The sequence below is a fragment of the Thrips palmi genome, unplaced genomic scaffold (genome assembly GCF_012932325.1).
Source record: "Thrips palmi isolate BJ-2018 unplaced genomic scaffold, TpBJ-2018v1 HiC_scaffold_16, whole genome shotgun sequence".
Lineage (NCBI taxonomy): Eukaryota > Metazoa > Arthropoda > Insecta > Thysanoptera > Thripidae > Thrips > Thrips palmi.
Window position 1 is genome coordinate 16,511,789 of NW_023144625.1, and position 10,458 is coordinate 16,522,246.

Consider the following 10,458-nt stretch of genomic DNA (forward strand, 5'->3'; position numbering starts at 1 on the left):
TGGGGGGTCCTGGCCAGCGGCATCCCACTCCCCTCCCAGAAGGGTCCTGAAACGCGGTGTAGTGGGGCCCGGCTGACTGTGTGATCACGAGGTGAGGCCTTGGGGGCCGGCCCGGGCGTCCTCGTCTCATGGCCGCCTCTGGACGGCAACGGGCTGGAACGCCCGGGACGCCCGGGACGGCCAACAGGGCTGTGGACTCGACGGCCAATCGTCCTCGGGCATGTTTAATGAGTCGCGGGGACAATATTTGGCATGGAGACCGGCTGCTGGGCTTGGCCCGGCTTGGCCCGGCTTGGCCGCGAAGGGCACGGGGCAGCACGAGTACCAAGGCCAAGGTCGCCACGGCCGGGGCCAGCCCTTTGCGCCAGCCCTTGCGCCAGCCCATGTCGAGGGCTGCCGGCCGTGGACTTTTAACGAACTGCGAGGCCCTTTCTTGCTCGTCCGTAACAGCGCAGGTCCACGTTGAAACTGAATCCACGAACAAACAAGCCACCATTTTAAAATTTGACCGTCCGATACAACCAATGCGCCTATCGCAATCAACTCTCAATGTCACCTTCTTGGGAAACCACTTCGTTTCACCCCTGTTGCTGCAGATGATGGCCACCCCGTTTGAATCCACGCGCCAGGCGCCGCCCTCGAGCACGCCGTCGAGTGGCGTGGGACGCGTATGTAAAACAGAGCCCGGCGTCGTACCCGGCCCTCGCCATGCCCTCGCAACCCCTCGCCGGCCGGCCGTGCTGCAGCTGGCTGCCGCCGTGTAGAGACAAGATGCATCCCAGGAACAAAGAAACTGTTAGTCAAAACGATGTTAAATCGCGTTTAAAAAAATTGGATTTTCCCTCCATTTTGCTGGGCTGCACCGAGGGGCTGCGGGCTGCCCTGAAGGCGGCGGTGTCCCCGTGCTGAATCATGCAGGACGCATCGAGTGGCCACTAAAAAGCTTGGCTCTTTCATTCTCCCCCCCCCCCCTCCTCGCTCCAACCTATTCTCCCTTTTTCTCGCGCGGCGTTTCCAAGTTTGATGTTGGTGAATGGCCACACGGTCTCTTGCTTTTAATAAAAGATGGCGCCGCCTTTTTTCATCCCCTGCCTCTTCGTGCCTCGCGCCGCTCACTCTTCGCCGCCGGCCGTAGGCAGCCGGCCTGCCTCTACATCTATAGGCGTGAGCACGGCGGCGGCCGTGTGTCAGACAGGCCGAGAGAATTATGCGGCCGGGGTAGCGAGGACGGGGTGGGGAGGGGGCTTCTTTGATCCCAGCACACACTGCGGCCCTGCCGCCCTGCCGCCCCGCGGCGGAGAAAGAACGCGCCTAAATATTGGGCGCCGTGGGCTAAATAAGGTAAATAACGAACACTAGGCCGCAGTGGCGCCCGGCCGGGCTCGGCGCCGTGCCGCTGGATTCCAGAGGCATCCAGAGGACGGGGCGAGATTGTGGCGAAGGCGAAGGAGGGGGTGGGGGGAGAGCGAAGGCCACCCAGCCAGGCCCACCACCCGCTCATGCCCAACAACATGAAACTATGAAACCAGCTACCGCCGGGTGGTGGCATACGGTAGCTCGCCACGCGTTTTTGAGTGTTGTGTGCGTTGTGTCGCAGCGTGTGGCTGATCAAGGCGCTGTACCGCGCCAACCGGCGCAAGGCGCAGCTGCGCGGCTACAGCCAGGTGGCCGTGCTGGGCGTGCAGCACAACGGCAGCTGCGGCCCCCACCTGCAGCACCTGCAGCCCCAGGCGCGGCGGCCGACCCGCGCGGAGCGTCGCACGGACCGCACCACGCGCATGCTGCTCGCCATCCTACTGCTCTTCCTCATCACCGAGTTTCCACAGGTGAGGCTGCCACTCCCGCCCAAGCTTCAAACTCCTTTCGCATTTCACCGCATGTTTTGTTTCATTGGTTTGCAGGGTATTTTGGGCTTGCTCAGTGGCATATTCGGCCACAGCTTCTTCAGCAGCTGCTACCACCTGTTCGGCGAGGTGATGGACATCCTGGCCCTGCTCAACGGCGCTATCAACTTCATCCTGTACTGCGCCATGAGCCGCCAGTTCCGCACCACGTTCGGGCAGCTGTTCAAGCCGCGCGGGCTGATGGCCAAGCTCCACGGCACCACCACGTCGCAGACCGAGGTGAGCGGGCCGGCGCCCTTCTAGGCCGGCCGGCGGCGGCCGTGAGCTCGGCGTCGATCCGCACCCCTCCCCGCCGAGGCCGCGGTCGCCGCTCACCTGTTATGATGCTCGCCGAGCCAGCCACCCCCTCCCACTCCCCAGCCCTTGCAGCGTTTCAGGCCCTCCGGGCCGCCGCTACGCTCAAGCCCTTTTATGGATGCCATTGTTGGGATGGCTATGTCGCTACGCGCAGGCCGACCCAGGCCGCGCGGCTACGCAATCCAGTTAGCGGATACAGTGACACGGGCCGTGATCCAAAAATGACGACAAACGCGATGAGGCCACGCGAGGCCAAGGTCGTCACGGCCTCCTACCCGCGCTACCCGCCTCCGCGACCCCTGAGAGGCACCCGTTGAGGGCGGCGACAACTGCTCGTTTATTGCCGCCCGGCCTGCCCTCCAGTGCGGCTGCGCGGCTGGCTTGAATGTTGTCAAAGCAAACGCAATTAAATGTCCCTACAATTATAGCGAGGTCGGCGTCGGCGCGCCTCAAGGACGTGTTGAGCCGCGGCGCCGCGACGACGACTGCACGACTTCATGGTGGCTCTCTTCTTCGGCAGGTGCAGAGCACGTACGTCTGATGCCGCGGGCCGCCCTCCTGGTCGTCCTGGTTGGGGGTGCTGTTCGGTCGACGCCGTCCTCGGCGCGACGGAGCCTCCCCCCAGGAGGGCCAGGGTGCGTGCGGCCCCTGTCTCAATGCCCCGCCGGCCGCGGCCGTCACGCCCACCGTGGTGCGATTCCGCTCGCCGGGGGCCATCGAGGTGCTCGTCATGGGCTCGGTGCGCTACCGCGCCGGCATGGACGAGGTGCTGTGAAGGAAAAGGACTGTGATGTGCGCGGCGGGCGTCTCGGCGTTCCGCGTGGACTCGGTGCGCCACTGTGAAGAAAAAGGACTGTGATGTGCACAGCGGACTTCTCGGCATTCTGCGGCGAGTCCAGTGTTTCTAGTTTTAGCTTAGGATATAAGTTTTCGACTATATGTTACCTTCGCCAAATAATTAGTTATCAATATTTTTTGAGGAAAAACTGTGGTTGTACATATGTGTGTGAGTCAGTGTGAGTGTTTTTACGAGAAGCCCGCCTGGGAGCTGAGGCTCCACTGGGATGTTCAAGGCGCGCCAAGGTGCCAGGGCCAAAGTCAAAGGAAAGTTGCTAGTTCTCGTCTGTTTCTTCTCTTTCGATTCCAGTCCGCCATTTTCTCTCCCTAAGGTATCGCACCCTTTCAGCGTATCAGCACAAAAGCCATACGAGGATCCGATGCGTCATTTTGCTCGATCGGCCGGCCAGGGCGGCCGTGGCGCAGGCAGCTTGCTCGGGCCGCTCCTTCTTGGCAAGATTCAAAGGCCCTCCAGGCCATGCCTTTCGCCGGTGCCCCGCCCCACCCCGGCACGCCCACCGGGATGCTTCTTGCCCGCTCCCTCTGTGCCAATGTTTTCCCCCTGTGTTCCTGGTAGCGGCGTCTCATACCGAGATGCGATCCCCGACGGACCCCTTCCGAGCACACCCCGAGCCCGCGTGTGTTGGGAAGGTGGCGCTGCACGGCCGTGGCACGGTCCAGGGCGTCAGGCCCGCCCATAAACAACACCTGCAGTTTGCTCTGCTCGCTCAGTCACCGCCCATGAACGGAAATCCATTAACTCGGGTATTTGAACCTTCGACCTCGTCCTCTGTCTCTTTTTTCGCAACATGTTTTCAATATCCTTATGTATATTTTTCCGCGGATGGCTGCGCTGCAGGATGGAACGCGTGTGTCGCGCCAGTCATCCCCTCCCCCTCCCCTTTCCACTCACCGGGACCAATGACACATCGGCGTGGCCCAGGCCGACACGAAAATGTAGCGCGAAATTAAAAGCCATCAATCACGGCGGCGCGCTCGAGGCGCGAGGCGCGAGGCAGTCGCGGCCAAAAGGCCGAATCCAGAGTCCTGGATAAACAAGATTGCGGTGGCGTCCAGATGGACCGAGAGGGCCTCGGAGCAGCGCGCTGCCACTGCGGTCGTATAAATTTCTCATCACGGCTTGGTTCCCGGTCCCCCTTTTCCGTCGGCGGTCGCCACGCGCCGACTGCTACACTGGGAGCCATCAGTGAATCGGGGCGATCGAGGACTTTTGACTTGGAGGGGAAGCAAAGTTGCTCTGGCTCGGCGGAAACGGATATCAGGGGGAGGAGGGAAATAACAGCAGAAAGATGATAACAACGCCTCAATGCGAAAAAAAAACCAATATTAATGCATTTTGCGAGATAAAAGTACTCGAGTTCTGGGGGTTTCTAAACGAAAGGCAGCATCCCTTTCGGTTAGGAATCCTCGACGTCATCGAGAGCATGGCGGTCTGACGTCACCGCTCTCTGCAAGTTTGGCTCTGACGCAGCCGACGGCCCCCTAGACCCTGTACTAATGCTCTTTGACTTCGCTGAATGCCACGGCCGCGAAAGCCGCTTGTCTCGATCGAAAATCTGGCCGGCCGGCCGGGCCGGGCCGGGGCCGCCGGGGCCATCATTGTGGGCCTGATGAGACGACGTCCAGTAACCCGCGGCTTGGAGGGGAGATAGGGCGGCGGAGGGGTGGCGGGGGAGGGGCATTAATTAGCAAGCTCAGTGGGAGGAGCACAGCGTGTGCGTGGGTGAGCCAGACCTCCGGCGGACGATGCTATGAAAACGAAAGGGAAGCAGGGACGAATAAAATGTCGCAAACGGGAAACAAACAGCGCAAATTGAAAAGAAAATTTTTTAATTAAAAACCGAGCGATTTGTGAGGTGGACTCGGATTGAGTGGCACGGGATACGCGCGTTTGTTGATTTCGTATTCCCCGGACGTGTTGTTGGCTGAGTGGCACAGGGCAGTGGGTATCCTGCCGGGTGTGTGTGGACAGGGGCGGTGGCAAGGCGCGTCCTAGAGAGTAGCGCAAGGGTTGTCGAGCAGCGAGCCCTGCTTGTCCTGCTGCGGGATTACTGCCCGCCCGATCGGAGCGACTGGCGCGGTCGGCTTACTGCCATTACCGTCGTCTTGCTGCCGAAAACATTTCCAACCTGCGACTGTACCGTCGCCACCGCGGTGGCCGGTTTCCTTCCCCTCTGAGAAGACCGTGAGGATTACAGTCGAAATGGCGAGTTTTAAGCCGTTTTCTTGTTGTTGCTGTTTTTTTTATGTGCTCAGGCCGCCGCTGTCTGACTGAGGCAGGCGGTGGCGTGCGAGCCGTGCCGTGCTTGGCTCTCACCCACCCAAAAACGCGGCGTGATCTCGTAATGTGTGGACTTTAATAAGCTTGTGTGACATTTTTTACGACTTGGTGCAAGCCATCCCGGTGTTAGGTTGCAATAAGTTTGTTGTCGCAGTGCGCGGGGTCAGCTGATACTTACTGAGCCAAGTGCAACTGGCCTCGTCTGCACGGCAGTGTATGTTTGTAGATTATTCCTTGTTTTGTATGTTCATCTATTTATTTATTTCTTTATTTATTTATTTACTTAATTAAAATAAAAGTGAACTTTGTGCATTTTGAGTCATTTCCTTACATTTCTCCGTTCATTAGGCATATAATGTTAACATCATCATTATAACTCGTATTAACAATAAAAAAAAATTGTTTCTTAATACGCAATGCCTGATTCATTTCATCAGAGATCTCACTCACTCCTCTCACACGCACACACGGCAAACATCACCCTTTTTTTCTTCACGCTAACTGTCCAACAAGTTGATTTTTTTTATTTTCCCGCCCCCACGAAAACTCGCGGGGGGTTCTCCCCTCCCCCTTCTGGCGGCGCGGCGGGCGGCGCGGCGGAGAGGAGCTCACCCCACTGGGGCTGTGCGTTCCGCGGAAGGCGGATGTCCGTCTCCTCCGACTTAGCCTGCACGCCATTCTGCCGTCCACCGATTCACACGCACACACGCACACCACCCTGACACGGCACGCGTGCGCACGCACGCACGCAAAAGCCACATACCCGCCCACGCGCAGTCACACACGTAGCCACACGCGTCTTGTAAGGAATTCTGAGCGGGGCAGGGACGTGCTCAGGGCGGGACGGGGCTCGGGGCCCATTTGCCATTCCACGTGCCCGTTTCACGGTTTATTGACACTGTAAACGATCAAATGGGTTTTATTTGAATTTTAAAAAAATAGTGATTACTTTGTTACGTGTGTTGTTTTTCTGCGGCTTTTTCTTTGTGTTTTCTTTTGTGATTGGAAGCCCCTGTGAACGACGGCATAGGCAATACGACTGGCTGCGTGCGCGATGGGTTGCCTACCTGCTGGGCGGTAGGCGTTCGTTGGCAGCAGACTCATACCCACACATGCGCGCACGCACCCGTGTAAATACGCGCGCACCTTCACACACATTCAGTTACCCACGCCGCCAACGTCAGAGACGGGTACGTCCCATCGCGTGGACCGTGACCGAGACCGTAACCACTCCCCGGAGTTTGCTCGGCCTGGCGTCTCAGGTCTCAGAAATGAGAGGCATTCATTGGTGTGACTGTCGAAGCACCAGGAGGCTGGGCTGTGTCAGACTCTGCTGGCGGTGGAGGAGCAGCAAGGCAGGTGAATCGAAATCCCAGAATGAGGGGAGGGGAGGGGAAAGGAGTGGGGGGAGACCATTCCGTCGCGACAGGGATTCATATAGCCGAAAGGGATTCCGAACACCGCGCGCTCTCGTCGCTGTCTCCCTCGCACTCTCGCAGGGCGTCCCGTGGAAGCGCGAAAGAGACTGAGCGCCCAAAGCACAGTTCGGAGTGAGCCCGCAGGTCGGCTGCATTCATCAGCCGTCGCCATGGCGACGCGGCGTCGCGGCGACACCGGGGCTCGGCGTGGCGTGGCTTCGCGGGGCTTGGCGTGGCTTGGCGGGGCCTGGCCGCGAAGGGGCGGCCCAGGCGGTCCTCGCGCCGTTGTTGTAGGTAATGCCACTGTACGCTCCTATTACGGGCCGCGCCCCGCGTCGCCGCCGCGTCGCGCCGCGTCCCCGGCGATGATGAATGGCGAGGTGACTTGGGCACTTTATCACCGCCACAAAGAAAGAACGGGCCTTTACTGCACACACACACACACACACACACACACACACCTCGGGGCTCGGGCCAGAAAGGGGGTGCTAATCCAGGCGATAAAAGACGTGATGCGTCTCGGGGCTGAAGGCCGAAGGGTGATCGCAGAAGCGAGGCAACGGTTCGCACTCCCCTATCACAGCATCCCTCTCTCTCTCTCTCTCTCTCTCTCTTTCTCTCTCTCTCTCCCACACAAGGGCCCCGCAAGCATCATGGCCAGCTAGACGCCACAGCCCTCTAGACGCCACCCGGTGCGGCCTAACCTGATTTTCAGAAACAGCGCTGCTCTCTCGTGATGCCGGACGAACAAGTGGCTTTCGCGGATTCAAAGCAGCCCGCCGCCCCGCCGCCGCGCGCACACACAACCGTCTCTCTCGAGACTCCAGCACTCCAGCTCCCGTCCGGGCGTACACACTCAGAGGACTGCTGGAGGATAATGGAGAGAAGTCCCGCACCACAATAAGTGCAGCATCGCGCACACACTCGCCTTAACATCTCCATGAGAAATTTGAAGGAGCCGTCGCAGCAGTGTAAGGGCCGAATTCCACGGTTGATTTCGCCGATCACGTTTTTTTTTTTCAGTGTTCCTCCAGGATTGATGGCGAGGGCCATCGAAGGGCCGCGATAACCCAGCCGGCGGCGCGGCCGGGGGCTTGAGTCCAGTCGCCGGCCATCCCCGCCTTCCTCGGCCCCCGGTCGGCGGCAGGGCGGCAGGGCGGCCGGGTCGGCGGCCGGTGAAGCGCCCCGACAGCCCGACAGCGCCAAGAGCCGCCGAGGGCCGCGAAAAAAAAAACGCGAAAGAGGGGCACTTTAAGGAGAGGAATGTCCATTATGTGCACCGCAGGCCACCGCGAGCTGCCCCGCAACTTTTTTACCGCTTTTATAGCTGGTCCACTACAAGCTTTCTCGCGGCCGCCGGCGGCGCAGCCGTTTACTTTACGGGCCAGAAAGTGAATCATTCTTGCAGATTCTCGCTGGCAAAGATAAAAAGGGAATAAATATTATTGAATTTCTAACGTATTTGGTGGAGACCACATTGCCCGAAACCGAGTATACTGTGGGCAGGTCATCCGTCGGCATGATGAAATGTTTTTTGTCCCGAAAATATTTTTAGTAGAGCATTTGCCTGGGAGACAACGGATAAATCAGGCATGAGGGAAAGGCCGATTTCATTTCAAATCCATATCATGTTTCCCGCGTTCGTGTGTGTGTGTGTGTGTGTGTGTGTGTGTGTGTGTGTGTATGTGTGTGTGTGTGTGTGTGTGTGTACTCAAGCGTGCGTGTGTCTGTGAGTTCACAAAAAGGCTCGGTGTACACGTTCCTTTGTCCGCCCGGTCCCACCCGGTTAGGGACAACGTGTGTTCAAATATTTTGCCTTCCTTGCCGCCAGAGCCTCTCTTCGAGTCGCTTTTCGCATTACGTCGCCTGCCGTAAGATGTGACGAGTCTCAGCGAAAATACACTGTTATTTGGTCAGCTATAGTTAATTTTTTGATTTATTTATTTTGTCAACTACAAAGCTAAGTTCTGGAATGTCAGTATCGCAGGGGCTGTGTGCGGCGCAGATGAAAGATTCTGGCTGGCAACACTTGTTCAAGTGTTTGGGTTCACACCCAACAACGTTTCTTTACGGGCGAGGAATGCTTTGCGCTCACCACTGCGGAGGGCATGAATGTCTTCGCCATGGCGCCTAATGGGAACACTAAACTTCCTGTGTTGTTCCAGCGCCGCGTCGCCGCGTCGCCGTGTCGCGCCGCGTGCCACGCGATCCCAGAGCGCCCGATGCGAAGCGAAGCGAATCCCTCGCGGGAAACGCCACCATTTCCGCCAACTTGCTGTTTGCGCGCTTGGTTGGCACCAGCAGCGAGGGCCCGGCCGCCGAGCCGCCGACCAGCACAGCACAGCCTCCTCTCCGCCTGCTAAGCCGGCAGCATTGTCAGCCTGATCCCTGTCCACTCGAAGCAGCTGCAGAAAGCGGACTGAATGAATGGGCCGCGTCGTTCTCGGTCTCTCGATCTGACCTTCGTCGCGCCGTCGCGCAGGTCCAGTGCCCACCCAGTGCCCAGGGGGTCCAACGTCCGGAAATCCGCGGGCCCCAATACGCTCCGTCGGCAGGGCGGCACGGGGACGGCATTCACCGCGGGGCTTTTCATGGTTTGGCCGCGGTTCGGAATTATATTGCGGAGGGGCTGGCGCTGACTGCGCCTTCTCTCTCTCTGGTAGTCCAACTCTCTCGCTCTCCCATACTCTCGGCGGGTCATTCGGGCGAGCATCCACGTGTTGTTGGTGGCCGCTGCCGAAGCCATTTACCAGAGTCAACACGCTAGCACCGGACAGTCCGAGCGAGGCGAGGGCCCTTATTGTTGTACGCGGAGCCCCGCGGTGCCCCGCCCCGCCCCGCCCCGCCACTCCCTGCAAGTGCACGGCGCGCGGCACTCGGTTGGCAGGGGCCCTGCCACGTGTTTGCCCTGGCACAACAAAAGCTTCGCTGGAACCGGCGAACCGACCCGCTCAGGATTCAAGTTCAAGGCGGTGTGCTGGCCGGGTCGTTGCCTGCTCGATCGCAGTGTGGCGCCAACTGGCGTCCAACTTGCACCAACTTGCGTCGACTTGCGGAACTTGTCGCACGCCAGCCCTGCTCCTGTTCGAGCAGTGTGTGGGCACGGTAGCAGAACGGAGAAAATGAGTCCAAACCGCCTGATCCAAGCCTGACTGGAGGAGCCTCACGTCATTCAATCCGTGTCGGGGAAATCCAAACTTGGGCGCCTTGAGGGGCGTCAGCAGTCTGTCTGGCCCCGCGGCGCGACACTGTAGGCAGGATCCCCGCAGGACGCAGAACGCGCTGTCCGGCACGAGGCGGAAACTACTTGAAATTAGTCGGGTAAACTCTCAAGAACGGCCCGGCCAGAGGCGTGGCCGAAGACGTGGCCAAAGGTCCAACAACCAAAACAAGGGCGGGACCAGGCGGGGTTAGGGGGAATGCTGTCCACTGACTTGGGCATAGTGCAACTTTACGCCCATCTTCGAGGTGGCCTGCCTCCCCGGCATGCTCTGGAAGCTCTAGAGGCCGGCATGTTTGCGCCCAGCGTCGAAGCGTGCCACCCTGCCGGCCGGCCGGTGGTGCGGTGTGGCCCCCCCACCCCGCCTCTCCCTCTCTCTCTGTCTCTCTCCCTCTCCGTCTCTCCGCCGCTTCCAGGATCCCTTTGCTATATGAGCCGGCTGGCCTGTCAGGACACTGCCAGTGCCCGACCGGTGCCCGC

General features: G+C 59.5%; 1 protein-coding gene across 1 annotated transcript in view; it reads left to right on the top strand.

Moving 5' to 3' along the window:
• Positions 1-5,698, top strand: part of LOC117642749 (sex peptide receptor-like) — a 28,359-nt gene extending 22,661 nt beyond the window's left edge. The window contains exons 5-7 of the mRNA XM_034381248.1: positions 1,598-1,826; positions 1,902-2,123; positions 2,722-5,698. Of these exons, the coding sequence (XP_034237139.1) occupies positions 1,598-1,826; positions 1,902-2,123; positions 2,722-2,742 (472 nt within the window). The 3' untranslated portion in view covers positions 2,743-5,698. The remainder of the gene's footprint in view (positions 1-1,597; positions 1,827-1,901; positions 2,124-2,721) is intronic.
• Positions 5,699-10,458: the final 4,760 nt, after the last annotated feature.